This window comes from Cavia porcellus, unplaced genomic scaffold, assembly GCF_034190915.1.
Source record: "Cavia porcellus strain 051 isolate PalLab524CR breed Dunkin Hartley unplaced genomic scaffold, mCavPor4.1 scaffold_1, whole genome shotgun sequence".
Lineage (NCBI taxonomy): Eukaryota > Metazoa > Chordata > Mammalia > Rodentia > Caviidae > Cavia > Cavia porcellus.
The window spans coordinates 101,355,312-101,382,319 of NW_026947484.1; the positions used below are offsets into that span (position 1 = coordinate 101,355,312).

At 35.7% G+C, this 27,008-nt stretch overlaps 1 protein-coding gene across 2 annotated transcripts in view; it reads right to left on the minus strand.

Annotated features, from left to right (window-relative positions):
- The window catches only part of Caap1 (caspase activity and apoptosis inhibitor 1), a 131,266-nt gene that overhangs the window by 97,132 nt on the left and 7,126 nt on the right, over window positions 1-27,008 (minus strand). For both annotated transcript variants that reach the window (XM_063252066.1, XM_003479281.5), the window contains exons 4-5: window positions 26,095-26,170; window positions 4,403-4,476 (exon numbers count right to left, since the gene is read on the minus strand). In XM_063252066.1, the coding sequence (XP_063108136.1) occupies window positions 4,403-4,476; window positions 26,095-26,170 (150 nt within the window). The remainder of the gene's footprint in view (window positions 1-4,402; window positions 4,477-26,094; window positions 26,171-27,008) is intronic.

The following is a 27,008-nucleotide window of genomic DNA, read 5'->3' on the forward strand; positions in this document are numbered from 1 at the left end:
ATTCAAATGCGTATGTTTCTAAGAACTATCAAACAGCTTAAAAGCAGACATGAGGCAGAGACGGTAAGCTATAATCTTTAATACAGATAGCCTTGATACACTAAAATAAAAAAACAAAAAAACAGACAAGAGTAGATAGGAGACAGGCTCGTAAAGATGCTCTGAATGGGAAATACACTCAACCCAAAGGAGGGTTAATAAACTGAAAATCAAAGATGAGAAAGCAAAGCTGTATGTGACAGGAGACCAGAGAGAAATAGGGACAACTCATCCAGCAGCCTCATATAGATTGGGAAGCTATAACACTTTTGGGCAGTGTAGAACTACACAGCTGGAAGGAAGGAAAACCTTATGACTTTAGTGAGTAAAGGAGTACAGCTCAAGATCAAGTTCAAGGGTAGAAAGGTTCAGCAACACTCAGATAGATAATGAGCTGGCCCCCTAATCTAAAAACTAAAGGGGCTAGTGAGACCCAAAACATACAAAGCATCCTGAGAAGGGGGAAGGTGAAAAATAGCCTGAAAAGGAAAGGTAGATGTCACTGTTAATAGTGTATCAGGATTTAAAAGTCACAGTAGTCTTATTGTTCTGTTTAGTTTGAATTTATTTTGTTCCAGTCTGTCTACTCACATTAGATTTGAGGACACAGATATCTGACCCAAAAATAGCAGGTTATACTATGGTTACTATCCTTAATTTCCTATTAACTTAAACTGAAACCCTGTATTACTTACATTGTCTTACTATGACTGATCTTTGAATCTGGTTTGTTAGACCACAATTTTGCCTTGGCTGACTTTATTCGAATTTGGTATGCTTCATAGTATCACTTCTGAAAGTAGAGCCAACTACTCTGAAGATGACAAGATGTAAAAGATATCCATACCGGTTTTGATTATTAACTGCTCTCAAGTCCTACCATGTTTTCAAAGTTGTGTTTTTATAAAAATAGCTATGGAATACTATGTGTAAATATATTAAGCCTGATGATGTGGACAAGTCTATTGAAAATAACAAGAGAAAGCATAGTAATTACGGTAGATCATCTAATATTGTGGTCTTATGTGTCTTTTTCATTGCATGTTTTTCTAGGAATTTGTTTTGCTGTCTTATTATGATCTGTTTTTCCCTATAATACAGAGAGGGTAGATACACATGTAGAAATTCACACATGGGAACAATTTTTTAAACTATTTACGGGAACAGATTACATAACGCAAGATGTAATGAACAGATGCTCTGAAGAAGAGACTAAGAAACCCAATGCTAATTCTGCAGCATTACGATACAAAATCTAGCAATACTATTATTCACTGTTCAGAGTGATATTAGTCTAGTCTCAAGTTCAATTTCAGCATATGTAAAGATAAGGACAGCTACTACGAAGAGAACGAGAGACACTGTCGTAGTCATTATGGACTTACCCAATGTCAGATCCTGAAAACCTAAAAAGCCTTCATCATCCTGTAATGATTTGATTAGTTCTGTAATATGCAGTATGTATTCAATGTGTACGAAGATGGGGACAAATATTTGGAAGAAAACTAGAGACAATAAGATAGACAATGAGATCTCCAGTATCTATTAAACATTCTTCCTAAGCAAAAATTGCACTAGGCACTGGTCTTTACAAAACTTGGCAGTCTGAAAGGAACTTGAAGCTCAAGACCAAGTATAATAACATTCCTTGAATTTGCTGTACAACAGTGCCACCAGGTGGCTTATGTAACCTGTGTTCAGACATCTCAATAACTTTAGATGCTAGTCTACCATTAGTTTATAATCTGACACTCATTTTCAGCACTGCAGGTATCAGACATGGTATTTCCTATCAAGAAGATGAAAGTGGGCCAGGGATTTAGCTCAGTGGTACAGAGCCTGCCTGGCAAGTGTGTAGTCCTGAGTTTGATTCCCAGAATCCAAAAAGGAGATGAATGTAATCAATACTAAACAAAATGTACCAATTGCAATTTAATTCATAGTTAATACCTGAATACTAATTGAATTAATGATTTGAGTAATATCAGAGCATTCTAGAAGCTGAAGTAACTGAAAATGTGATTTATATAATTTTTCAGTATCACAGAGTGATAACAGATCATATAGTAAGATTTACTCTGAAAGAACAAAGAGAAAATTCAATGCTCTTTCTATTTGGGTCTACTGGGGGAAAAAGGGGTTACTTTAGTACTAAATAAGCTTCAGTGGATTTTCTCACGCAGTCAAGCCACTAAAATCACAAGGCATTTGCAAGGAGCATTATATTCCTTTTATACTGCACTTATACAAGAATAGCTAACTATAAAAGAAAAGTTAAAGATACAGTACTAGAGTTTTGAATTTTGCATTATGACAAATAGGCAATAATTAGTTCATTTAGAAAAAAGGAAGTATCCTCTATTAATCCTACCGGATTTCTATTTCCTGATATACAGTGTAGCTGATAAGTTCTCCCTGCAAGTTGTTTACTACATGGTTCAAATCTCAGCTATGTTAGAATTTCCCTGGAAGATGTTCTACATAAATTAATCTATGTAATTCATGTCTGCCCATTATACAACAAATCATATATTTTAACACATTTCATAGACATTTTGCTAACTTGCTTCCCAACTTTCTTAGAAAAAAATCATAACTTAGTTTAACCCTTTTCTACAGAGCAGTTACAGAATTAGCATGAATTCCACTGAGGTCCTGATAAACCCTGACCTTATGTTGTCTCACCTCTGCTTCATGTCATCAGTGTTCTTACTGACGGCTACTCAGGTCTTTTTCTCTTCCTCTCCACTCCCCTGCAGCTGGTTTTCAAATGATTATAATCACCATACTACTCTTTTAGAAGGCAGCCTTGACCAATTTATACAACACAGTTCCCATCCTTTTTTCCTTAGGATCTGGAATCAACCCACTAGTTCTAGCTTTTCTGTACTTTATATGACATTATTCTCTCACCAAATAATGTGTATTTTTCATACTGCTTGTGATATAAGGTTAGAAATAAAGAAAATCAACAATACTAGTGTATACTAGTGTGTTCTAATATAACAGGAAGTCTAACAGTGTATTTGATTGTGATTATATGAAAATAATGTGTTAAGAATACATTTGTGTAAATGCCAGTGAACATGTGACTCTGAGTTTATACTTCTGAGGGTATCAAGAAGAGTCACAATCCAAAGATATAGCCAGCTGTGGTGGTGCATGCCTACAATCCAGTACTCTGGAAGGCTGAGACAAAAAAAGTCACAAGTGTAAGCTCAGCCTAGGCAATTAAATGACGGAGAGACCCTGCCTCAAAATAAAAATTAAAAAGTTTGCAAAGACCCTGGGGTCAATCCTCAGTAACATAAAACAAAACATAACAAAACAACACTCTTAACTCATAGTACAATGATATAACTTTGAGAGTAATGCAAGAGGACTTTGAAAAGCACTGAGAATTACCAAAAGCGTCAGAAATACTAGAAACCCACTGCACATAATTAAAATTACAGAAAATCTAATTTTCAGTCTCTTTACACATATTCTGACAAATCATGAAATTAATTATCCATTTTTTTCAAATTGTTAAGTATTAATAACATCCTATAGTTTAAAAAAAAAAAAAAAAACCTGCTTAAAGAATTCTGAGCACAAATTTTGTCTACCAAAGAAGTTGCTGGCTTAAGTTTTATAAAAACTATTTTAAAACATCAAAGATTAGGTGACTACATAATAGATAACAATCCTCTTGGTTTTGACAGATTCTCATTGCTTTGAGTTAATTTTATAAGGAAAAAGAAATGTGAGATGGTATCTGAGTAAGAAACACATTTGACTTCCAAGTTTTCCTAGGAGAGATGAATACAAAAAAAATACTTAAAAGACTGGCCTTAAAAAAATAAATAAATAAAATAAATAAAAAAGATTGGCCCTATTAATCTATGAGACGTAAATAAATTAACACTTTATTTCTGGTAATGTCAAAAACTATTGATTTAAAAGAAAGCAATTTATTTTTTAAAGAAGAAGGTAAATAAGGACAAAGTATCTCTAGGGGAGAAAAGGCTATCTTCAAAAGTTTACTGATTTTGTCTTCCTCCCACATACAGTGTCAAACTACTAAGGTAGCGTATCTCCAAAGTCTTGCAACTGAGACTGTATGCATAACACAAATTCTCAAATTAAAACTATTCAAAAATCTGTCTAGTGGCATCTGCAACTAACTATGTATTACTAACGTATAACCGGTTATTCCAGTAGCTTAAAAAAAAAATCATGAGATAAAACATGCACTCTTTCCTCTTTAGATCTTGGATCAAATAAGTTATTCTGTTCACCTCTGTAAAATGGAGTGAGCTGGGACACTGTGAAAAATTATTATTGGTGAATGCTATACAAAACTTAAGTGTTTGGTCCATACCTTGTTTTAACTCCAAACCTTCAGGTTGCTTGTTCTCTCTCAAAGATGATGCAGAATCTATACAGGAGTCTTGTCTAAAGAATGAAAATAAATAAAAACAATTTTAAAAACTATATCCAGCCAAATATTTACTGCCTACATTCTCAGAATTAAATCAGGTACTTGGGAAGACACAGTGAACTCTCCTGAGCTCCAGGGTACCATTTGTGTACTCAGAAGACTCAGAAACATGTGTACGAATAACAGAGTAAACAACAGACTGCTACCCACTTAAGCTGTACATTTCCTTATAAAATCAAGGGCCAAACCTGGAAGGAATATGAAGGTAATTTTTTCCTGCTTCCAGTACTCTGCAGGATAGTTGATGAGAGAAATCACAGTTCTCAGCAGTATCCAATAATATTTCAAGTTCTACTGTTAAATTTAATGGGCATTTTGCACTCAAATTACTTTATATTCATATAATTTCATACCTCAAATGCTTTGATGTCTACAGTCTGTGGAAAATACATATTTTATATGTAATATACATATGTAATCAAAGTAAAGAGATCAAATGTAAGATAATGAAAAAAATTTCATGATCTCTGCAAAAGAGCTACAAACTAAACTCATGCTTTGATATTGATGCTAAAAATACTTTAAAGCAAAAAAACTCAGTAAAGTAATTGTAAATATTCAAATGAAAAGAGACTATTTTCTTCAAAAGAGGTACCTATTGCCTTGTAAGAATTTTTATAAACACCCTCAACAATAAATATTTAAGCAATTTTCCTGCCCACAAAACTACATAGTTTTAATCCAGTTAATACTAATAAATCCCTCAAATAAACTAAGGATTAAAAGAAAATTTGTGATAAGAACTAAGGAATAATAAAACCCAAAATGTGTAAATTCTGTTGTAAAAAAGAGAGGGAAAAAAGTGCTCTAAAGGATACAACTGCAAGTGTGTTTAGGGGTGTTAAATAGCTGACCACATTAATGTTTTTCGTTGGATCATTGAACACAACTGTTTGCAGTCTCTCTGTTTGAATGTTCACTTTGTATGCTTTGATACTGTGACTTGAGCAACTATCTCTAAGATGATAATGTGTAATCTATTAACTGGTGATTTCTTACTTTTTTTTTTTTTTTGTAGTTCTGTATTACTTGTACCCTTACACCGCTTTGTTTTGTTTTTTCTCTTTTTCCTTTTAAATAAAATTTAAAAAAAAAGAAAATTTGTGATCATTTTCTATTAAAGTTTACTTATCATTATTTCCAGTTAACATATTGGAGGATGTATATGTTTATTCTATATTAAAATGTGTAAGTTTATTTTATATTATAGCACAAAACAAGGATTATGAAATCATTTGACTTTGGTATTAAGACATCTAAGAGATTTACAGTTAGCACGTCTCCATTTCTTTATACTTTTCTGTTATCCAGTGTCACCCACTCAGATATTATCCTTTCAACCAAAGGACTGGCAAATCCCAAGGAAGACATCAACCATTCTCCTTGACAATCCAGGAGCAGAATTAGAGAACTCTGCAAGCAATAAGGATAAAATGTGCTACCTCCAACCTGCTGATTTTTTACCAACTTGGGATATTAATTAGTATCACCATTTAAAGAAAATGCTCACTTCTATATATCCTCCACTGGCACATAATGCTTGTCTACATACATGCGTCTAAATTTTCCTCAAGAAGTACTGAAATATAACATGGTACCCAATTAATGTGTATAATTTTTGAGTTTTTTTGTATCAGTTAAAAATAAATTTAATTAAAATAAATTTATAAAACATCACTTCAACAACATATTACATCACCGATAAAAGCTGGACCTATGTAATACTCTAAGGAAGGCACAAATGCATCTACTAAGCATACTGACTGACAATGAAAGCTATATTATGAGGAACTATCAGACAAATTCAAATGGAAATGGGCAACGCTCTAGCTAGTGGAGGTCAGTGTCAATGTTATGAAAGAAAGAAGGCACTGGGATATAGCTCAGTGGTAGAATACTTGCTTAATCTGTGCAGGGCCAACTTTGATCCTCAAAATAAAATTTTTAAAAATGCCAAAACACTAATGGCTGTGGAAATGTCCCAGATTTAAAAAAAAAAAATTTCCCAGATTAAAGGAGTTACAAGTGAAATCATAACCACTGAGTTGGAGGGGAAAATGGTATAAAGGACATTGATGAATTAAAAGACTGAAATAAATACAGTAGATAAAAGTATTTTATCAATGGTAAATATTAAGTTAATATTTATGGTTACACCACAGAATATTGCCACCCTTTGGAAAAACACAAAGAAGCATTCGGGTGCAAAATGACACAACGTATGCAACTCAGCCTCATATACATGTATACGTAAAAAGATGTGCAAATGGGATAAAAGGTTAGTAATAGGCAAATCTAGATAAAGGCTATTCATGCAACATTGTAATAAGTATACAACTATTTCCAAATACAATTAGGTAATACTAATGTAATAAAATCTGGTCCAGGCCTCTTAAAAACCCTTCAAATAATATTAGACTCTATAAAAAAAACCATCTGCTGTCAAAATAATTGATATGCATAACCAATGTGAATCTATATAAAATTCTATTATCTTAAGTTTGGTCTGATCAAGCTATGAAAGTTACCAAATTGCAAGTGCATGTGCTGCTGAAGCAAAAGCACCGAACAAAATTTCAGACAGTAGATACAGTGTACCACCTTGTGGCAGAAAAGTGCAAAGCTAGATGCTTTCATATCCATGTTATTTGAAATAAGACAAAAACAACCAGCAATCATTTTTAATCCCTTAAAGTTTAAAAATCAATATTGGTTTATTTTTCTAAGATACAGGCTTTCCAAATAAAACAATCACATAGGTCCAAAGCTCTCTAACCTACAGATCTCCATTATACAGCATAGAAGCCAAGACATTTACAAAAAAGGTAATATCTTAAAAGTGTAAGAAAACAACATATATACGCCGTTTTATTTCTAGCTTTAAGAAAATAAAAGTTTGTTCTTAGATGTTAAAATATAGTAGAATTAAGATAACTAAAACAGTTATAATTTATATTTAAATATTTCTATCAGTACTTTAAAACTAATAACTTTATAGCAAATAACCAGTGAAAGAGGAGTAAGGAACAGGGAAAGAAAAGATTGCCAGTATTCTTTAAAGCCACATGATCTTGAATTAGAAGGAAAACAACTATTTCTATATTTATTCCTAAATTTAAGTTCTCAAACCAACATTAGTCCAACTTTTTCTTTTACTCAAAAACAGTTATCTACTCTTTCTTTTTTTTTGTTTATTTGTTGTTGTTTTGTGATACAAGATTTCACTATGTAGTTCAGACTAGCCTTGAACTCACTTTATAGCCCAGGCTGACCTCGGCTTATAGCAGTCCCCTGCCTCAGCCTCCAAAGTGCTGGGATTACAGGTATGTGCCACCACAGCTGGCCTTCCACTCTCTTTTCTTATAACTGCATGTTTGTTTGTTTTAAATCAAGTGATACACTGGGAAACCTGTGAACCTGAACAATCCCATATACCAAGTGAGGTACCTTTAATCCACGTTACTCAGGAGGCTAAGAGAAGAGGAACATAGATTAAGCATAGCTTGAACAACTGATCAGACTGTCTCAAAATAAAAAATAAAAGAAGCTTGGAAATGTAGTGTTGTGGTAAGGAGCTCCTGGACTGAATTCCCAGGAACTGCAAAAAAGAACATTCAGAATTGGGACTTAAACTTTCTAAATGCGGGATATTAGAGCTTATGTCTAGATGTCCCCCAAAAGCCACAAGCAGTCACTGTTGGGGCTTTTCAGAGGTAGCTGGATCTAGGTACCTGGCTAGGATTAAACACATGATGCTGGGATCAAGGTATGTAATTACACTAGTCCATGGATTGGTTTATCGAAGTGCGGGGCATGAGCGCTACCTACCCTAAAGGCATGTAGCCTGGATACAATGTAAAGGGACAGAAAGAATCTGTCACTTGCTGCTGCTGCTGCTGCTTTGTCGCCTTCTGCCCGCCAAGAACTGCTTCCACTCGGTAATGCCTCTCTGCCGTGCAGCCCTGTCTTAGACTCAGCCAACTATGGCCTGAAACCTCTGCAAACTCAGAGCTAAATAAATCTTTCCTCCCTTAACTTGTGAGTGTGGAGTATTTTGTCTTGGCAACAAGAAAAGTAACCCAAGACAAGGGAGGAGGGCCTATTTATTGTTCAAACTTAACACTGAAGGAAAGAATCCCAACGAAAGTATAAAGAGACCAAGCTAGTCTGATTTTTCTCATTTTGGCAAAAGTCCAATGACAAAGAATCAAGGAACTGGCATAATAAAAGGTATGATCCTAGATTCTCTCCACACATGAGAATGAAAAAATAAGAAGCCAATCAGTCTATCTTTCAACTATTAAAAATAATATACAGGCTGTTTATGGTGGCACATGCCTATAATCCCAGCTAAACAGAATCTAAGGGGAGAGGATCCCAAGGCCAGCCTGGGCACTGTAACAAGACTCAGTCAAAATAAAATAAGAGTATAGAGTGCAGTAAAATGAAATAACAGAAAACAACTAGAATAGAATGCAATAAAGGGGCTGGGGATGCAGCTCAGTGATGGAGTACTTATCTGGCATGTGATAGGCCCTGAGATTACTGCCCAAAACATTTGATCCACCAATTCTAGTTATTTATCTTTCATATACATTCACAAAAAGATCAAGATTTTACATATACAGGTATATAGCTAGTGAGAGAGAGAGAGAGAGATTATACTAACAATAGTTAAAAATTTATAAAGTTCATTAACAGACTCTTCATGTTCGCTACCTGAAACAATGGATTAGTATATATAAGAAGCCTCACGCAAAGGAATAAGGAAAAAGTTAATTAGAACTTGGTATGCTACCGTTTGCATGAGAAAATACACATACACATGTAAATGTATAAATGTGTGGAGTATTTCTGGAAGGACACATGTTTATTGAGGTTGACCACAGAAAAAAAGGCGGAAAACCACAAAAGGAGAGCCACTATGTCCTACCAAAAACTTTTATATCATGTGCATGTATTTACAATTCAAATAATACTGTTTTTCCTCCAAAATAAGACCAAGTCTCATGTTAGTTTTTGCTCCAAAAGGAACAATCAGGTTTATTTTCAGAAGATGTCTTTTTTCACATACAACCGTTGTACAAAAATCTAAATCTATACAAATAAAGCCATGTCATCATCTTTGGGGATATGGTCATAACTCTCCAAACCCCGAATTCTGATCTGAATTTCTTGTGACCCAATTTCCTGTACAACGACGGCCTCTATCTCTCCTGTCCAGTAACGGAGCTCTCTTAAATGAGCACATCTTGTCCATGTAGCCTGCTCGTAGTACACTGACAACATATCTGTCCGTGATTTTATCCCATGAATTCTTCACCCATGTCACGACCTCTAGCATAATGGGCTTCACAAAGTTTCCATTAAATCAAGTGCTAATGAAAGACTTAGGAGACAGGAGTGGCACAAAAATGATGACAGTACCGAATGATATTCACACAAAGTGACAAAAAGTTGCTGGCTCCAAAATACAGAAAATGTTTCTTTATTTCACATGAGTGCATTGAGTACACCCATTGTAACACATGACATACTAAATTATGAAGGTTCCTATCAGACCAACCACATCCACTCATTTCCAATTGTGCACATTATGTGTGCTTGATATCTATATTCCAGTTTCCTTCAGCATAAGTTTCAAGTTCAACTGTTTACATAGGCATTTATCTCTCAACCAAAGGGGCCCACTTGGGTATTTACAAATAGTATTATCATTTAAGTATTAATGTCAACAGTATTTATTTACATATATGTAATTGTACATTATTTTATAATTGAATATGCCCATCATGTGTTGTAACAGACATACTAAATATGTCTGTGTGGCTGATGATCTTAACTGGGGCTTATTTTCAGGGCAGGGCTTGTGTTACGAGCTTCCTTAAAAAAACCACACTAGGGTTTATTTTCTAGTTAGCTCTTACTTTCTGGGAAATGTGTTAGATATTAAATATGAGACACTAGATACAGGAAGACAAACAGTCACCCTGGTGTAGGTATAATATTTCTGAATGGGAGAACACACAAGAAATAATCATTGATTGCTACTGAAGCAGGGAATTTAATGAGCCCATGGATCACCTCTATCATTACTACAGACACACATACCCAGGTATGATATCTGTCTCCTATAGCTGCTGTAACAGATTACAAACACCACAAGAAAAGTTTATTCTCTCTCAGCTCTGGAGGCCAGAAGTCCAAACCAGTATCATTAAGCCAAAATCAAGGTATCAGTGCGGCCAAGCTCCCTACAGATAGTTTCCTTGCCTCTTTCAGCATTTACAGTTACATTTCCAGTTTCATAGGCCTTTTTTTCCTCCATCTCCCAAGCCCACAGTATACCATCTCTCCTGATTCTGCTTTCCTATGCTTTATTATTTAAGTGTCTATGTCAAAAATTCCTTTTGCTGCTCACTCCCCTCCTAACGATAACCCAGTTAGGGCCTACCCAGAAAATCATGGAAAATCTCTGTGACAGCATAACATTTAAGCCACATCTGCCAAACTCTTTTTGCAGATATATTACTACATACAGATTCTAGAGATTGGATTGCTGTACACACCTTTAGGGACTCTACACATCTTACCAAGATGGAGAAAAATTGTATCTACATTTTCATAAAATCTTAATGAAATTAAACATTTTCGTCAGGTATTAACCAGCATCTGTGATTCTGACACCAACAGAAATCACAGATATCTTTCCTTAATACAACTGTCATACATACCCAAAATACTGTTTATACTTATCTCTAAAATTATGAAAGTTACTAGAACTGCTATGTCTTCTTAATAATTACACATATACCTACTCTGAAATATTTTATTAACCATTTCAAAGATTGCTTTTCTTTGTGATTAATCTATAAATTAAAAATTTAAAAACATTATTCTGAGAAAGGACCTGTACCAGTGGTGGTACACCTATGCCGCAAATGCCTCAGCAGGCTGCTTGTTACAACTGAAAGCTCCGTAACCTAAAGACACCACTAGACTTCCCGAAAAGGATCCTGGCACACAGGAAACTTAAAAAGTATGACTTCAGTAAAAAAAAAAAAAAAGTACTGCTTTGGAAAACACAAACAAAAACCCACAAAGATAGAAAGCATTTGGAGTGAGGCAGGAAAGCGAAGTACAAAGGGTTTTAGGGTTGGGGAGTGAGACAGGCTCTTGCTATGTAATTCAGGCTTGTCCCGATCCCATTATGTACCCCAGGCTAGCCTCAAATTTGCAGCAATTCTCCTGCCTCAGCCTCCTGAGTGCTGGGATTACATGTCATTGCTAGGTAGGCTCCAGCAACTGCTAGTAGTCAAACAACTCTAGTTGCTGCCTTCAGTAATAAAACTGATCAAGTTAGAGGAATAGTCCAATAGTTCTCAAGAACAAACATCTTAATAGAAAACAATCAGCAAACCCCCTACATTTATGCGCTATGTTCTTTTGTTGTGCCTTCTCTAACATACTTACCCTGCCTAGAAACAACTGGTTCTGAAGGGTGGACAAATGTAATACACTAATTCAATATTACTAGTAACAAGTTCCTTGTAAGTAGTAACTAGCAATTAGAGGAAATCAATTTGCTCTTTTAACTATATTATGTTTTATAGCACTCACATTTCAGATTTGTAAGACAACTTAAAAGAAAATTTAAAAGAATTCTTATAAAGAACTGCTCACTTTACAAACAATTCCTTATAAATTCTACTAGGCATAGAAATATTCTAGTAAAGGGCTGGGGGTTTAGCTCAGCGGCATAAGCACCTGCCTTAAAAGTAGGCAGTCGTGAGTTCGATCCCCGGTACCGTTAAAAAGGAAAAGGGAAAAAAAAAAAAATTCTAGTAAGACTAAACTGATTCAATTTGGTATACGTCTTTCTAAATCTAAGGCCTACTTAGGAGTATCTTATCTTTTAAAAATTATTTAAAATTAGAATATGATTAATATAGAATATTCCTTTCCTCTGCAGCACGTAGAAATAAAAGTTCCAGAACATTTATATATAACCTACTTTGTACTACAACTGGAAAATCTGGATTTTTAAATATCTTTATCTTCTAAAGTTATGATATTATCTCAATACTGTTTATTATCCACAGGGAAACACTTCATTTCCACTGACACTCATCTCAATATCACTCACTAAAAGCACATTCATTTAAAATTCATACAAAGATATGCAGAGAGAGCAATTCTAAAACATAGCTAAGATTTCCCTATAGTGCATGTTCTTTTATTCTTTACATATAAAACCTCAATCCTGATTATTTCATTTCACTATTCAAGACTTAAATTTCATTATAAGCACATTCTTTAGAGCATAAATCATTTAACTCTTTAGGCCAATTACCTGTTTACATTTAAGTGTCACTTTATCTACAGTAAAGCTTCTTTGCCAACCCATTGGTTAATGAAGATAACACTCTAATTCCAGATCTCCATAGTATTTTATTTTCTTAAAAGTGTTAGCTTTGTTAAGTAATTTATATTTATCTATAGCTTTTAAAAGTCTTGTCACAATTCCTAAGAGTTTTAAAACAATGAAAAAAATACAACTAAAGTTTTTAGACTATCTGTAATACAATATAAACTAGCTCAACTGCTTCCCGGAAGTGACATGTCATTCTTCACTTTGTTTTAAAATCAAGATATTCAGAAGCCACAGAGGATGCACAAGGGGTAATGGAAAACTACAGTGAATATTTATATTTCTAAAAATGTATTACAGTAATGGACACATTGCCCATCACCCTTGCTTTGAACATAATTATTCCATTGTTCTTACCACTTCCTGAATCAGTTTTGGAAGTCCTTTCTGATATAAGAGGCACGATACAAACTACAGTAAATGTTGCTGTTCAGTGCCATTCAGAGAAAGGCAAGCTCGTTAAAACATAAGTGTGTCCTCACCATCCTCATCTACCTCAGCCACCAGACCTGTATCATGTGCCTTCTGGCTCTTTCCCAAAATCAAAATGACTACAAAAGTAGACATCTTGAAGGGATTCAGGACATCCAGGCAGCCACAACAGCACAAGGAGACATTCCAAAAAGGACTTTCAGAAATGCTTCAGAAAGTGGAACGAACAGTGAGGTAAGTGGCTCAAAGCAAAAATATTTTAAGGCAAATTAATGGTGGTGCATCTTTTACTGTAATAAAATGTTTTAAAATGTGAACATTCACCATATTTTTCAATCATACTTAGTTTCTAAATCTCATTCCCATTCAAATTTTTTTAAAGTTAAAATCATTACTAATTCCAATTTTCAAACAAGTATACAGTCAAAAACATTTGTAACTACTTTTTTTGTTACTCTAGTAATAAAAAAACTATTTTAAGGTATAAGTAAGCCCATAATCTTTCCAACAATAGTAGAATTCAGAGAAGTGTAGAGAAACAAACATGCATTTAAAAGCTAACTTTAGAGGGGAAAAACAAATTGAATGCACAAAGCTAGCAATAAGAGGAGATAATGTAAAACTGTAAAGATACTTTTAGAAATTTTAGAATGTGTATAAACATTTGTGTGTGATTCTATCTCTTAAAATCTTCAATAAGACAACTAATAGACTCAGGGCATATACATGTGCCTCATATTGAAAGACCAGACTAGAGCATTTTAAACAATTCTATTAATGTTAATTCCTTTCTGATTAAGACTGTAACAAAGGAGCACAGACTGCCAATCAAAAGAAACCATCAAGTGTTTCATGTAGTCTTAATAAAATAAAATGCTTAATCTAGACTTTGAAATAATTTTTGTTCATTAAGATTGGGATTAAAAAGTAAAGTGTGTGCCTGAGGCAATAAAAAGCTAAAAACTGATAGAATTATTCCCAAAGTCAACCTCTGGTCTTTCTTTATTTTCCTTTCAGTGGTCTGATTTTACAGACATTTTATACCTTAAGCATTCAGGAAAGTGAATTACTTTGTAGCACACTGAAATACATCATATACAGCAGCAGCACTAGCGTCACATAATGAAAAAGTACTTTATCTGATATTTCAGACAACTCGAATTCAGACTGTGGTGTACTGTCCTTGGGTTTTTAAATGTTAGGTATCACTTTAAAAAACTTAAAATGTTTAGATCAAACAAAATCCCTCTATGGATGGCTTTAGGCAACCAATCTGTAGCTTTCACTTACTGCCCAAGTTTTAATCAAGTATACTATTAGTAATCAGTAGTCCCTGTAACATTTAGTGGCTTAAAACAAAACATATTCTCAAATAGTTCTGGAGATCATAAACCTGAACTAGAATCAAAGTAGAGATAGTTTTACATTTCCTTCAGAGGCTCAGAGAGGAAATCCATTTCCTTATTTTTTCCAGCTCCACAAGGGCCCCTTTATACTTTAGTTTAAGGCTCCTTCCTTCACTTGTAAAGCACATCAACACCTGCTATCGTTTGTGTCTGAATGTCCCCTCTAAAGACTCATGTAGTCATGGGGGCAGATTTCTTGGGTTTGTGATTGATTCACGGTCCAATGCTGGGATTAAGGGTGTAAGTGCTACACCCATCCTAGGGCAGGTAGCCTGCATATAATATAAGGGATCAAAAGATGTTTGTCTCTCACTACCTCCTCTCCTGTCGTTTTTGGAATCTTCTTCCACCATGAACTGTGGCCCCTCGGCCAGGTTACCCTGCCTTAGTGCCAACTGATTATGGACTGGGCCTCTACCAACTGTGAGCTAATTAAACCTTTCCTCCTTTTTGTCTCAGCAACAAGAAAAATAATTGAGGCATGGCCATCTCTGCTTCCATCCCTGAATCCAACTTCACTTAAATGCTAAGATTGTTATTTCTTGCTTGGAAGTCCATATGCTTAATTTATGGTAAGAGTGTTTCTCAATAACCCCACTATAAACTGATAATGTTTAAAATGAAAAATGCATTTAAGCTGAGCATGGTGGTGCACTCCTGTAATCCTAACACTCGAGAGACTGAGACAGGATTGTTGCAAGTTTGAGACCAGCCTGGACTACAAAATGAGGCCAACCTGAACTGCATAGCGAGACTCTGTTTCAAAACAATAAAAAAAACAGTATTTAATACACTTGATATACCAAATACTGGATCTTAGTCTACCTTAAACATGCTGAACCATTTTTGTTAGCCAACACTTGGGCAAAATTATCTGTAACAAAGCCTGTTTTACCCAGTAGTTATTTTTTAACTGATACATATAATACATAATGGAGTACTATATGATGTTTCCATATACATTATATAATATTTAAATCAGGTTAAACACATCTACCTCTTCAAACACCTATCATTTCGTTGAAGTAAAATCATTCAATCCTTTCATATAGCTTTTTGAGATACTCAGCACATAACTGTTACCTGTCACCCTAGTATACAATGGGACCCTAGAACTTCTTACTCCTCTTTAAATATAATTGACCATGATGAATCTTTCCCCATCTACTCCTCCCCATTTTATGAAGTGTTAAATAGCTTGTATAATTTATTGACCACTGTACTGACAATGAAAACCAGAACTCGCCCAACACTACAGTACAATGAAAGCACTATTATCCAAGTACTGAATTTCTTCCCGATTTTCTGTCTAGTTACTGAATTGATACCATTTTAACATTCAAATATTTTTAACGCAAGTATTTATTTTTATGGTTTCTGGGTTTTTAGCCTTAAGAATCACACCCTTCTACCCCCACCACAGATTTTTAAAGTACTGTATGCTGTTTTTGAGAGTTGCTATTTTTTGGCTCTTAGTAGTTTTACATGTGTATTATTTCCTGCTAAATGCATTTGAAAGCGTATTACAGGACTTTTGCTGTTGTAGTAGTGAACACTAAACACAGTGCTTTGTGCATGTTAGGTAGGCAGGCATTGTAACTTCAAGCCACATCCCCAACTCTTTTTATTTTTATTTTGAAACAGGGTCTAAGTTGTCCAGCTGACTCTAAATTTGATATTTTTCTGCCTCCACCTCCCAGGTAGCTGGGAATAAAGGTATGTAACATCACACTCAATAATTTTTAACCTATTATAAATAGGGTACTTGTACACATATATCCCCCAGATACATGGGAGGCTGAGAAGGAAGGAGCCCTTGAGCCTGAGTTCAAGACTAGCATGGATAGTACAGTGAGACTGCAACTCCAAAATACTACTACTTTAGTGTAAACAGTATTTTTCCAATTCTCTTTTGAAGTGTTTCTATTAGAAGAGAAGGATTTTCTTTATGCACATCTTGCATAAAGTACATCTTATCAAATGGTGGTCTTTTCTTAAACTATTGTCTCTTGGATATTCTACATTTATGATCTCAAAAATTGGAAAAATACTTTTATTTCTTTTCTGCAATTTATCACCTTAGTCTAATCGTGTTTTCTAGAACCTCTCAGAAACTGTTGAAAATTAATAGCCATGAACAGGCTTCTCTCTTGGTTTAGTTTGTACTTCCCAGATAACTAGTTGATACTGAGTCCCTTTTCCTATATCTGTTGGCTGTTTTATGTCTTCTTTGGAAAAATGTCTATTTGGGTCCTTTGCCTGTTTTCTAACTGGGCTGTTTTTTGTTATTGAGTGATATAAATTCCTTACATATTTTAGATACTCTATTAACTCCTTATTAGACACATGGCTTGCAAATACTTTCTTTGAATTCATAGGCTGGGTTTTCATTTTATTGTTTCCTTTATTTCTTAGAAACTTTTTAATTTGGTTAAGAGTCCTACTTGTTAATTTTTGAGTAGTTATTTCTAGTTAACCTGTACGTTAAAAAACATATAGTGGGGGCTGGGGATTTAGCTCAGCGGCATAAGGGCCTGCCTTGCAAGCAGACAGTCGTGAGTTCGATCCCCGGTACCGATAAAAAAGAAAAATACAAAAAAAAAAAAAAAAAAAACATATAGTGAAAACCACTTAGAAATGATAAATGTGATGTATCAAAAACTTTACTAGTACCTACATAATAAATTAAAATGTAGAACTAGAGAAGAAGCCTGTTAATGGCTATTAATTTTCAACAGTTTCTGAGAGGTTCTAGAAAATATGATTAGACACGTCTCTCACACCGGTTACGATGATTTTTATCAAGAAGAGAGACATGTTGGCAAGATATGAAGAAAAAGAAGTCCTTGTATAATGCTGGTAGGAATATTAAGTTAGTACAGCCAAAGTGGAAAGCAGTAGGGAGATTCCTCAAAAATGCAAAATAGAATTATCGTATGACCCAACAATCCCACTTCAGGGAACATACTCAAAATCCAATCAGCACATCACAGAGATGGCTGCGCTTCCACACTCAGCACAGCCTTCCTCCCATTAACCAAGATACAAAGGCAACTTCGTGTGCATTGCTGTTGCATAAACGTGGATTATTCAGCTTTTAAAGTGAGAGCCTAAGAGGACAACTTAGATGAACCTGGAGGACATTATGTTATGTGAAACACGATGGATACAGAAAGACCTGTAGCGTATGATCTTGATTATATGTGTCATCTTAAAAATGAATTCAAGGGGCTGGGGATTTAGCTCAGCGGCATAAGCGCCTGCCTTACAAGCAGGCAGTCATGAGTTCGATCCCTGGTACCGATAAAAAGGAAAAAGACAAAAAAAAAAAAAAAAAAAATGAATTCAAACAGTACAAAGGTGGTGGTAGGTAAACGGAAGGGTACAAAGCTGCAATTGCATAGGATTAGTACAAAGATCTGTACACAGCACAGGCACTACAATTAATAGTACCATACTGTATACCTTGAATAGGGGGCTTGCTGGTAAGGGTGTCTATAATCTGTATGTTCTTATCACACAAAATCTGAGTGCTCTTACTACGCAAGGTGATCAACAGGTAATCTGCTTGACCGTACTAGTCATTTCATAATGGTATCAAAATACCGTGTTGTACACCTTATCTACAACAAAGATAATGAGACATTACCAAAAAACCTTTTAGCATCTGTTATATGATCATGTAGGTTTTTTCCTTTAATATATTGATATGAAGTATGCTAACAGATTTTGTAATTAACTCTTTGCATAAATTCCTAAATTCTTCTTGGACAACAGAATAACACTCATTTGGTTATGTTCCTAGATTCTAAATGGTAATATTTATAATTTTTACATCTATAGGTCTATACTCATAAGTGAGAGGGCCAATGATCCCCCATTCAGTTTTCCTTGGTACTACTGTGAGATTTTTGGTATTAAAATCATGTAGGAGACTTCAGGAAGATGGCAGAATAGTAAGCAACAGAAAAAACAGCCTCTCTAAAAGAAACAGTCCAGATGCTGGAATATAGCATTGTGGGGAAGACACAAAGGAAAGAAGAATCTAAAGTTAGAACTGAAGCCCAGAGAAAAATAAAAAAGAAAAGCTTAAATGAAGAAAAAGGCAGTAGCTGGTGGTGCCTTCACCCAGAGCTGGACTGTGCGAAAGGAGCTATTGGAACCTGGGGATGCATGGTCACAGTGATGGTGGTGGCTGCTAAGCCCAAAGGCCTCTGCAAGGAGACGTGGTGATGGAGGGGAGCAACAACTGGAGGACTGCACTGGATGGCAGTGAGTGCAGAGGACTCAGTCCTCCCACGGGAAAGAGTGGTTGGCCAGGAGCCATTTTGGAGTCAGGCAGGGTCAGTCTGGAACCAGAACTGTGGCCAGCTCCCTCCTGCAGCTTCTAGCTGGGAGCAGACCTGTGGAAATTGCTTGAACTGAACCCTGTCCCCACGCACATTCCGGCAGCCATCGATGAAGTTCCCCACCAGTAACCAGCTCAGCCTGGAAGTGGCAGGCCATGGTGGGGGCTCCCTGACAGTAACTAGCTTGGTTGGTCCAGAGGTGGCAGCCATCATCACAGATCCCCAAAGGTAACCAGCTAGGAGGCAGGAGCCAGCTCCCCACCCTCTGTGCACTCTACCAGCCACCAGTGAGCCAAAGCAGGCTGGGAAAAGCAGTAGTCAGCCCTGCACCAGCGCCCTAAATGGTCACCATCAGATACCCGTAGCCAGCACCAGCTGGAAGAACCAAACAGTCTCATTTCAGAGAAATTATAGCCAATATGGGAAGTGCCTGGGACCCCAATACCTCTTGTCCAGAAAAACCCAAGAAAATTTCAAGACCAAGAAGAAAAAGGCAGTCTCTGGCCTCCACCCAAGCAGAGCAAGTCCAGATGAAAACATGGAAGAGATTGGGAGTTGCATACCTGAAGTTTCTGATGTGATGGCAACTGAAGTAAAGAAACAACTTCATGAGGCTATAAAAGAAATTAGAACAGAAATACTATCTCAGGTAAAATAAGAAATGAGAAACATAATGAAAGAATTGTTAAGCATCTCTAAAGAAGTCATAGAGCATGAGAAAATGAGGGAAACCGTGAATGAACAATATAAAAAAGACTTAGAATACATGAAACAGATTCAAAGAGCTAGCCAGGAAATTAAAACTCCATTGAAAGCTAGCAAAACTGTTTGAAAGAAACTAAAGAGAGACTTTCAAACCTTGAAGACAGGTTTGCAGCTTGCGATCGCGAAAGGAAAGATCTCTCAAAAATAATGACCCAGGAAGTAACAATTCAACGGTTGCAAGACAACCAAAAGAAATAAAACTTAAGAGTAATAGATGTGAGTGAAAAAGTAGGGGTCAACCCAAATGACATTAAAAGTCTATTTATAGAAATAATATCGGAAAACTTCCCAAGCATAGGAAAAAGAAATGACATTCAGGTAAGTGAAGCATAGAGAACTCTAGCTAGACATAACCAAAATCAGTCTACACCCAGACATATAATAATCAAGATTCCAGAAATTAAACACAAGAACAGAATATTAAAAGCCATCAGAGAAAAGAAACAGGTCACCTATAAAGAAAAATCCATCAGAATCATGACAGACTTTTCAACACAAACCATCAAATTAAGAAGAGCTTGAAGTATTTTAAGTCCTGAAAGCAAACAACTTCCTACCCATATTGATCTACCCTAAAAAACTATCTTTCAAAATTAATGGAGAAACAAGATACTTCCATGACAAAGAACAACTGAAGAAGCTTCATGACCACCAAACCAACCCTATAAAAAATACTGAAGGACACTCTACAGAGATTAAAAAAAAAAAAAAGACCATGGTTCCAGGAATAGTAGCAGAGGGGGCTCACAGAGCAGGGAAGACAGTGGAATGCAGGGGAAAAGTAGGCAATCAACAGCAGAAACACAGTATGGCAGAGATGAGGCGGAGAAGGTTGGCCATAATCACTAATACAGATGGCCTCAATTCACCAATAAAAAGAAACATAGGTAGAGTGAATCGAGACAGGGTCCATCAATATGCTTTATACAAGAAACACATTTAACCCAAAAGGGGGTTTACAGACTGAAAGTCAAAGGAGAGAGAAAAATGTTGTATGTGACGGGGAACCAGAATGAAGTGGGGGAAACTTGCCTAATTCTGCAGACTGGTTAGAAAGCCATGGCACTTTTATACGACAGAAAGCTAATCAGCTATAAAGAAAGATAACCTTGAGGCTCCTGTAGGTAAATGGATACAATTTGAGATCATGCTCCTGGGTGAGATGGTTCAGTCACATACGTGAATAGCGTGTTATCTCCCTAGTATAAAAACTAAAGGAGTGGGGCTGGGGATTTAGCTCAGCGGCATAAGCACCTGCCTTGCATGCAGGCGGTAGTGAGTTCGATCCCCGGTACCGGCAAAAAAAAAACTAAAGGAGTTAGTGGGACCCAAAATACACAACATATCCTGTGAAAGTGAAAGCAGGAGAAGCGTCTAAAAAGGCAGGGCAGTGGCCATTTTTAATCTATTATCGTGATTTGAAACCCATGTTGTTTTCATTGTTCTGTCTAGTTTGGTTTTACTGTTTCAGTTTGTCTAATTTTATTATATTTGATGGCATGGGCAGCTATTTCAAAGATAACAAAATATATTTTTGATTTCCTATTAGCTTGTTTTGAAGCCCTGTATTGCTTTCATTGTTTTGTTTTGACTGATTTTATTCTATTTTGTTTTCTTTGATAATATCACATCTGATGGTATAGGCAACTACTCTGAAGATAACAAGATACATTATGGTACCCATTGTGGTTTTATTATTATCTTGTTTTGAAGTCCTGTACTATTTCCATCATTTCATTTTTATTGATTTTATTCTGTACTATTGTTTGATTTTATTATGCCTGATGGTATGCACAATTCTTTTGAAGATAAAGAAGCATTATGGTAGCCATTACTGATTTTTTTGTATTTTGTTTTAAAGTCATGTACCATATTCAGTGTTTTGTTTTGATTGATTCTATTCTGCTTTATTTCATTGTTTTATTCTCTTCAAAATAAAAAAAGAAGGAATCATAAAGTCAACTGAAAATCTTTCCATCTTTTCGTAGCAACTGGACTTTTTTTTTTAAAAAGATAGTAAAATCCAACAAAACAAAACAGAATAAAGCCAATCAAAACAATGCAGCAGGCCAGGGATTTAGCTCAGTGGCTTAAGCACCTACCTGGCAAGCGCTGGGTCATGAGTTCGATCACCGGTACAAAAAAAAAAAAAAGCAGCAAAATTGGTACAGAACTTCAAAGCAGAATACTAGGAAAACATAATAGCTACCATAGTATATCTTGCTGTCTTCATAATAGTTATTCATTACGTCAAGCATAGCAAAATCAATCAAAACAGAATATCTAATAAAGCAAAACAATTAATTAGAATAAAAAAGTGAGAACAATATTGGATATCAAAAACAAGACAGAAGGAAATCCCCAGTATTTGCTATACTGTATACTGTCATCCTCCCAAGAGATGCTCAGATCTCTGACCCCAGACCTGCAAAATCAACCAAACAACACAAGCATTTAGTTGCTCTATGTACCTTAGTTGCTATCAATTCACTTGTGCTCTGAACCAGCCACTTGCTTATGGGAGGGGGAAGCGAATGACACTGAATTTGATTCTCAGCCTGCGCACCAACAGGCTCACAGGATGGCTATCTGACCTTTCCCTCCCCAGAACCCATGCAGCCTACTTGAGCGGCTTACCAGAAAGGCTGGCAGCAATGGAGTATTTTAAAACTCGGTCACAGATGCCTGTACCATACTCTTCTAATGGAAATAGGAACTTTAGTACAATGACTGCTGGCTGTGCATCTCAGTAGCTGCGCCTGGGGAATATAGGAAGCAATCTTTCCATTCACCCACTGGATACAACAAACAGCAAGGTGTATACATGTGTAAACAGGTGAGTTGACCCACATTATGTGCTATTTACATTTTGTGTATTTATAATTTTTTAATTAAATGTTTTATTTTAATTTTTTCCTGTAAAATTAGCGAAACAGCATAATACCGCATGAAAATCTGCTTTTACAACTTTGGGAAGAGGGTGAAAGTGAGCTATCGGGTGACTTGGCCACAGCTGATGACTCAGATCATGTAAACCAAACAAGTTAGCAATACGTGAAAGATATGGCAGAGAAGTACAGAAGGAAGGCCTGGATTCAGATGAGGATGAAAACAGTAAGGCAAATAAATACTGTATTAGTCAAAATGCTATAAAATGGTCATGTATTCCTGAAAAACCCAACATTAGAACTAGGTCAGAAAGTGTTATTCGGCCTTGCCAAAGATGAAACCTACTAAATAGAATGCCAGCACTGTAATTCAATGTTAAAAATTGTGATGGACAACATGCTACAAGATGTTTTGAAATACACTAACAAAGAAATTCAAGACACCATTCTATAAGCATCAACAGCAGTACTCAAAAATATATTTATCACAACATTCCACTATCTGAACAAAAAGCCTTCATAGGACTTTATCATTTTAACCATCAGAATCTAAAGGATTTATGGAGAAGCGGCAGATGTGATATTGAGACTTTAGAACAATGACACTCAAGAGATCTTGGTTCCTTCAAACTTGCCTACATTTTGACAAAAAGACCCACCAACAAAGAAAATAATCTAACTGACTGCTATTTGCTCATTTTTTGAAAGCTCTGTTTTGGGCTGCCAAGCAATTTATACATTGTCCAAATATATGACAAATCATGAACAACCTGCACTGTTTCATGATTATTGAAGCTTTTGGCAGCATATAATAAATAAACCTTCCAAGTATGATATAAAAATACATGCCCTGGTAGATGCAAAGACATTTTGCACCTTGAATTTAGGAATTTATCTTGGAATTCAGCCACCAGATCTGTATTTACACACGGCTTTGTGAACAGACTTATTGCAGCTATTTCAAAAACCAACCCAAATGTCACATTGGACAGTTGGTTCATCACTTACCCCATGATGTTACACTTGCTAAAACATACCAGTTGACCAACCCAGGAAGTACTCACAAGAACAAAGCAGAAATTCCTGAAAAAATGTTGCAAGTTCACAATAGAGAAGTCTTTAGATTTCAGAAAGACAGAACACTGGCCTCCTATATAATGAAGAAAGAAACAGTAGTATTGATACTGTTAGCATTACACCACGATGATAAAATTGACAGTGAAGTTGAGCCCTGGGTGTAAATCTCAGCACAGGAAAGTGAGGCAAGAGGATGCCATGAGTTCACAATCGACCTGTGCCACTAGTAAGTTCCAGGATAGACTCTACTATGATGAAGAAAATCAACAAAGTGATATTGATATGGTCAATATAACACCGTAACGCTAAGACTGACAGGCTGGTGTGGTGGCATACATCTGTAATCCCAGCACTCAAGAGGCTGAGGCAGGAGGTTCCTGTGATTTCAAGATTAGCCTACCCTGGATTACATGAGACCTGCTCAAAAAAAGAAACAAAAAAGACTGCCAGTAAATTCTCAACACAAATGAAGTCAGAGATCATCATATTTTACAACAAAACAAAAGCTGGAATAGATACTATTGACAAGCCATGCGACAACTATGGCATTCCTCAAAACACAAAGCGTTTGCCAATAGCTGTGTTTTACTCAAATCTAAACATGTCACAGTTTATAAAGGAAATAAATAACCTGCACAAAATATCAAGGAGTTTTCTTAAGAGGACTGGGACTCGAACTGATAAATGATTAATTACAACACAGGAAGAACAGTATGTATCTGCCTAAAGAATCCCCCAAAAGAATTCTGGAGCCGCCTAGTGAACAGACAGGTGAAACTTCACAAGAACCTCCTAAGAAAACCGAAGACCAACAAGATGTAAAGTATATCTAGCAAAGAAGAAGGGAAACAAAACGTGTTCTCAGTGGAAGTCACATCTGTGTACAGAACATGCTGTTCGCATGTGCGAAAACTGCCTTAGGTGTGATAACTGAAGCAAAGATTATTTCATGGTAGCTTTATTTGCATTTTCATTATAGTTCACAGAGGAATTTATTGCGCTGTTACTTTCTAGATTTAGTACAAACAGTTGATGTAGAAAATGTTGATGTGTATTCTAAACATTCAGTAAATATTTAGTATTTTATCTTATTGACATTTTATCTTCCTATTATGTACACATTGTTTAATATAATAAAATTAGCAATTCATCAATAGAAATACTTCTAAAAAGTAAATATGGGCATTATACACCTGCCATAATGTGCCTTTGAAAACATTTGCCATGAAGCTCCCAGCTACATAACAGTTATAATCTATTTAGAAATAATTATAAGTTACTGCTGCCATTTGTTGAACATTTTATTAGCTAAAAACATATTATTGAGTCTTCTAAGTAATAATTTGGATGCAAATCTATCTTGTGTTGGTGCTCTTTTCAACAGATCTCTAATCAACTTTCTACATATTTCTACATTAATGTCTTTCAGTTGTGTGTCAATTTGATTTAATTTGTATTTTGCTAGAAACTATTTGCTGTTTTGGGGGCTAGGGATTTAGCTCAGCGGCATAAGCACCTGCCTTGCAAGCAGCAAGTCGTGAGTTCGATCCCTGGTACCAATAAAAACAAAAAAGACAAAAAAAAGAAACTATTTGCTGTTTTGAAGTTTGTGCACAGTGCTGCACGTGGATTCTCACTATACTTTTAAACTCAACCTATCACCCATTCCCTTCCTTCTCCCTTCCTAATTGCAATTACACCTGTTCATCCCTTATTTCCTTCATTAAACCGAAAAGAATTTCTCTGTATTCTGGTCTTTACAAAGACCAAGTCTATACACTTATTTACGATTTGTAATTTTTTGTGTTTTCCATCTCCTCAGTTTTTAACTGTTCCCTTTGTTGTTTCATTTTTCTGTTTATTTTGTTATTTTTCTAATTCCTTTCTAATTTTAAACTAAGTTCCTAAACTAATCACTGCTTTTATCTTTCTTGTTTAAACTTCAATTTCTTACATGCCAGCATAACCAATTATCATGCAAACAGATTAACAGCTGAATTATTTTATTTTTTGATTGTTTCTGTTTTTTGCTTTTTTGGTACCAGGGACCAAACACACAATCTTACACTTGCCAGGTAGGCATTCTGCTGCTGAGCTATAACCCCGCGGCCCCTAGTTGAATTATTTCATATGAAAAAAGCAAAAAATTATCACATACTTGATGTGAGAAATCACTAAAACAGCAAAGAATTTTTGAAATGAAAATGAAAGCTTTTTAACTTACTGACTGACTAAGTCAGATCCCATCTTTGAGCCATCATCCGCCTCTTCTTCCATCTCGGAGTCCACACTGTTGTCACCTTATAAAGGAAATAAACCACAGAAATCATGTTTATACAAATGTAAAAATTACTAACTGCGTCACAAAAAGTGGCACACAGCAGACAACCTTATAACTGTTAGACTGTTACATTTTTAATTGCTTTTATTTAAAATTAGCTTTTCAGTGGGCATGGTGGCTTACTCCTGCAATCCCAGCACTCCAGAGGCTGAGGCTGAGGTGGGACCATCATTGCAAATTCAAACCCAGACTGGGTACAAAGTGAGCCCAAGGCTGGCCTGAACTGCATAGCAAGACCCTGTCTCAAAAAGACAAGTGAATAAATAAATAAATAAATAAATAAATAAAATTAGCTTTTTAATGTTTTTCCAGTGCCTCTTCTTTATCACACAAACACAAAAAGGTATACATGTACTTAGAGACTACATTCTTATGTATACATTTGTTTGCAAAATTACGAAATCCAATAAACTATTTTACATTTCAAAAACAATCCTTCTCAGCCAGGTGTGGTAGCATGCCTAGAATTGAAGCTAGTGGGAGATTAAGGCAGGGCAATCATGTTCTGAGGTCAGCCTGATAAACTTAATAAAAAGGTCTCAAAATTTTAAAAATTAAAATTAAAGGGCTGTGGGGTGTGATGGCACACACCTAGAATCCCAGCACTCCAGAGGCTGCAGCAGGAGGATCACTCTGAGCTCAAGGCTAGCCTGCACTACAGACCCTCCCTGTCTCAAAAAAAACGAAAACAAACTTACAAATAAAAGGGGTGTGAATGTCGCTCAGTGGAAGAGCCTAGAATGCAAAAAGCCCTGGGTTCAACCTCTAGTGTACAAAAAAAGTATCTTTATTGAAAC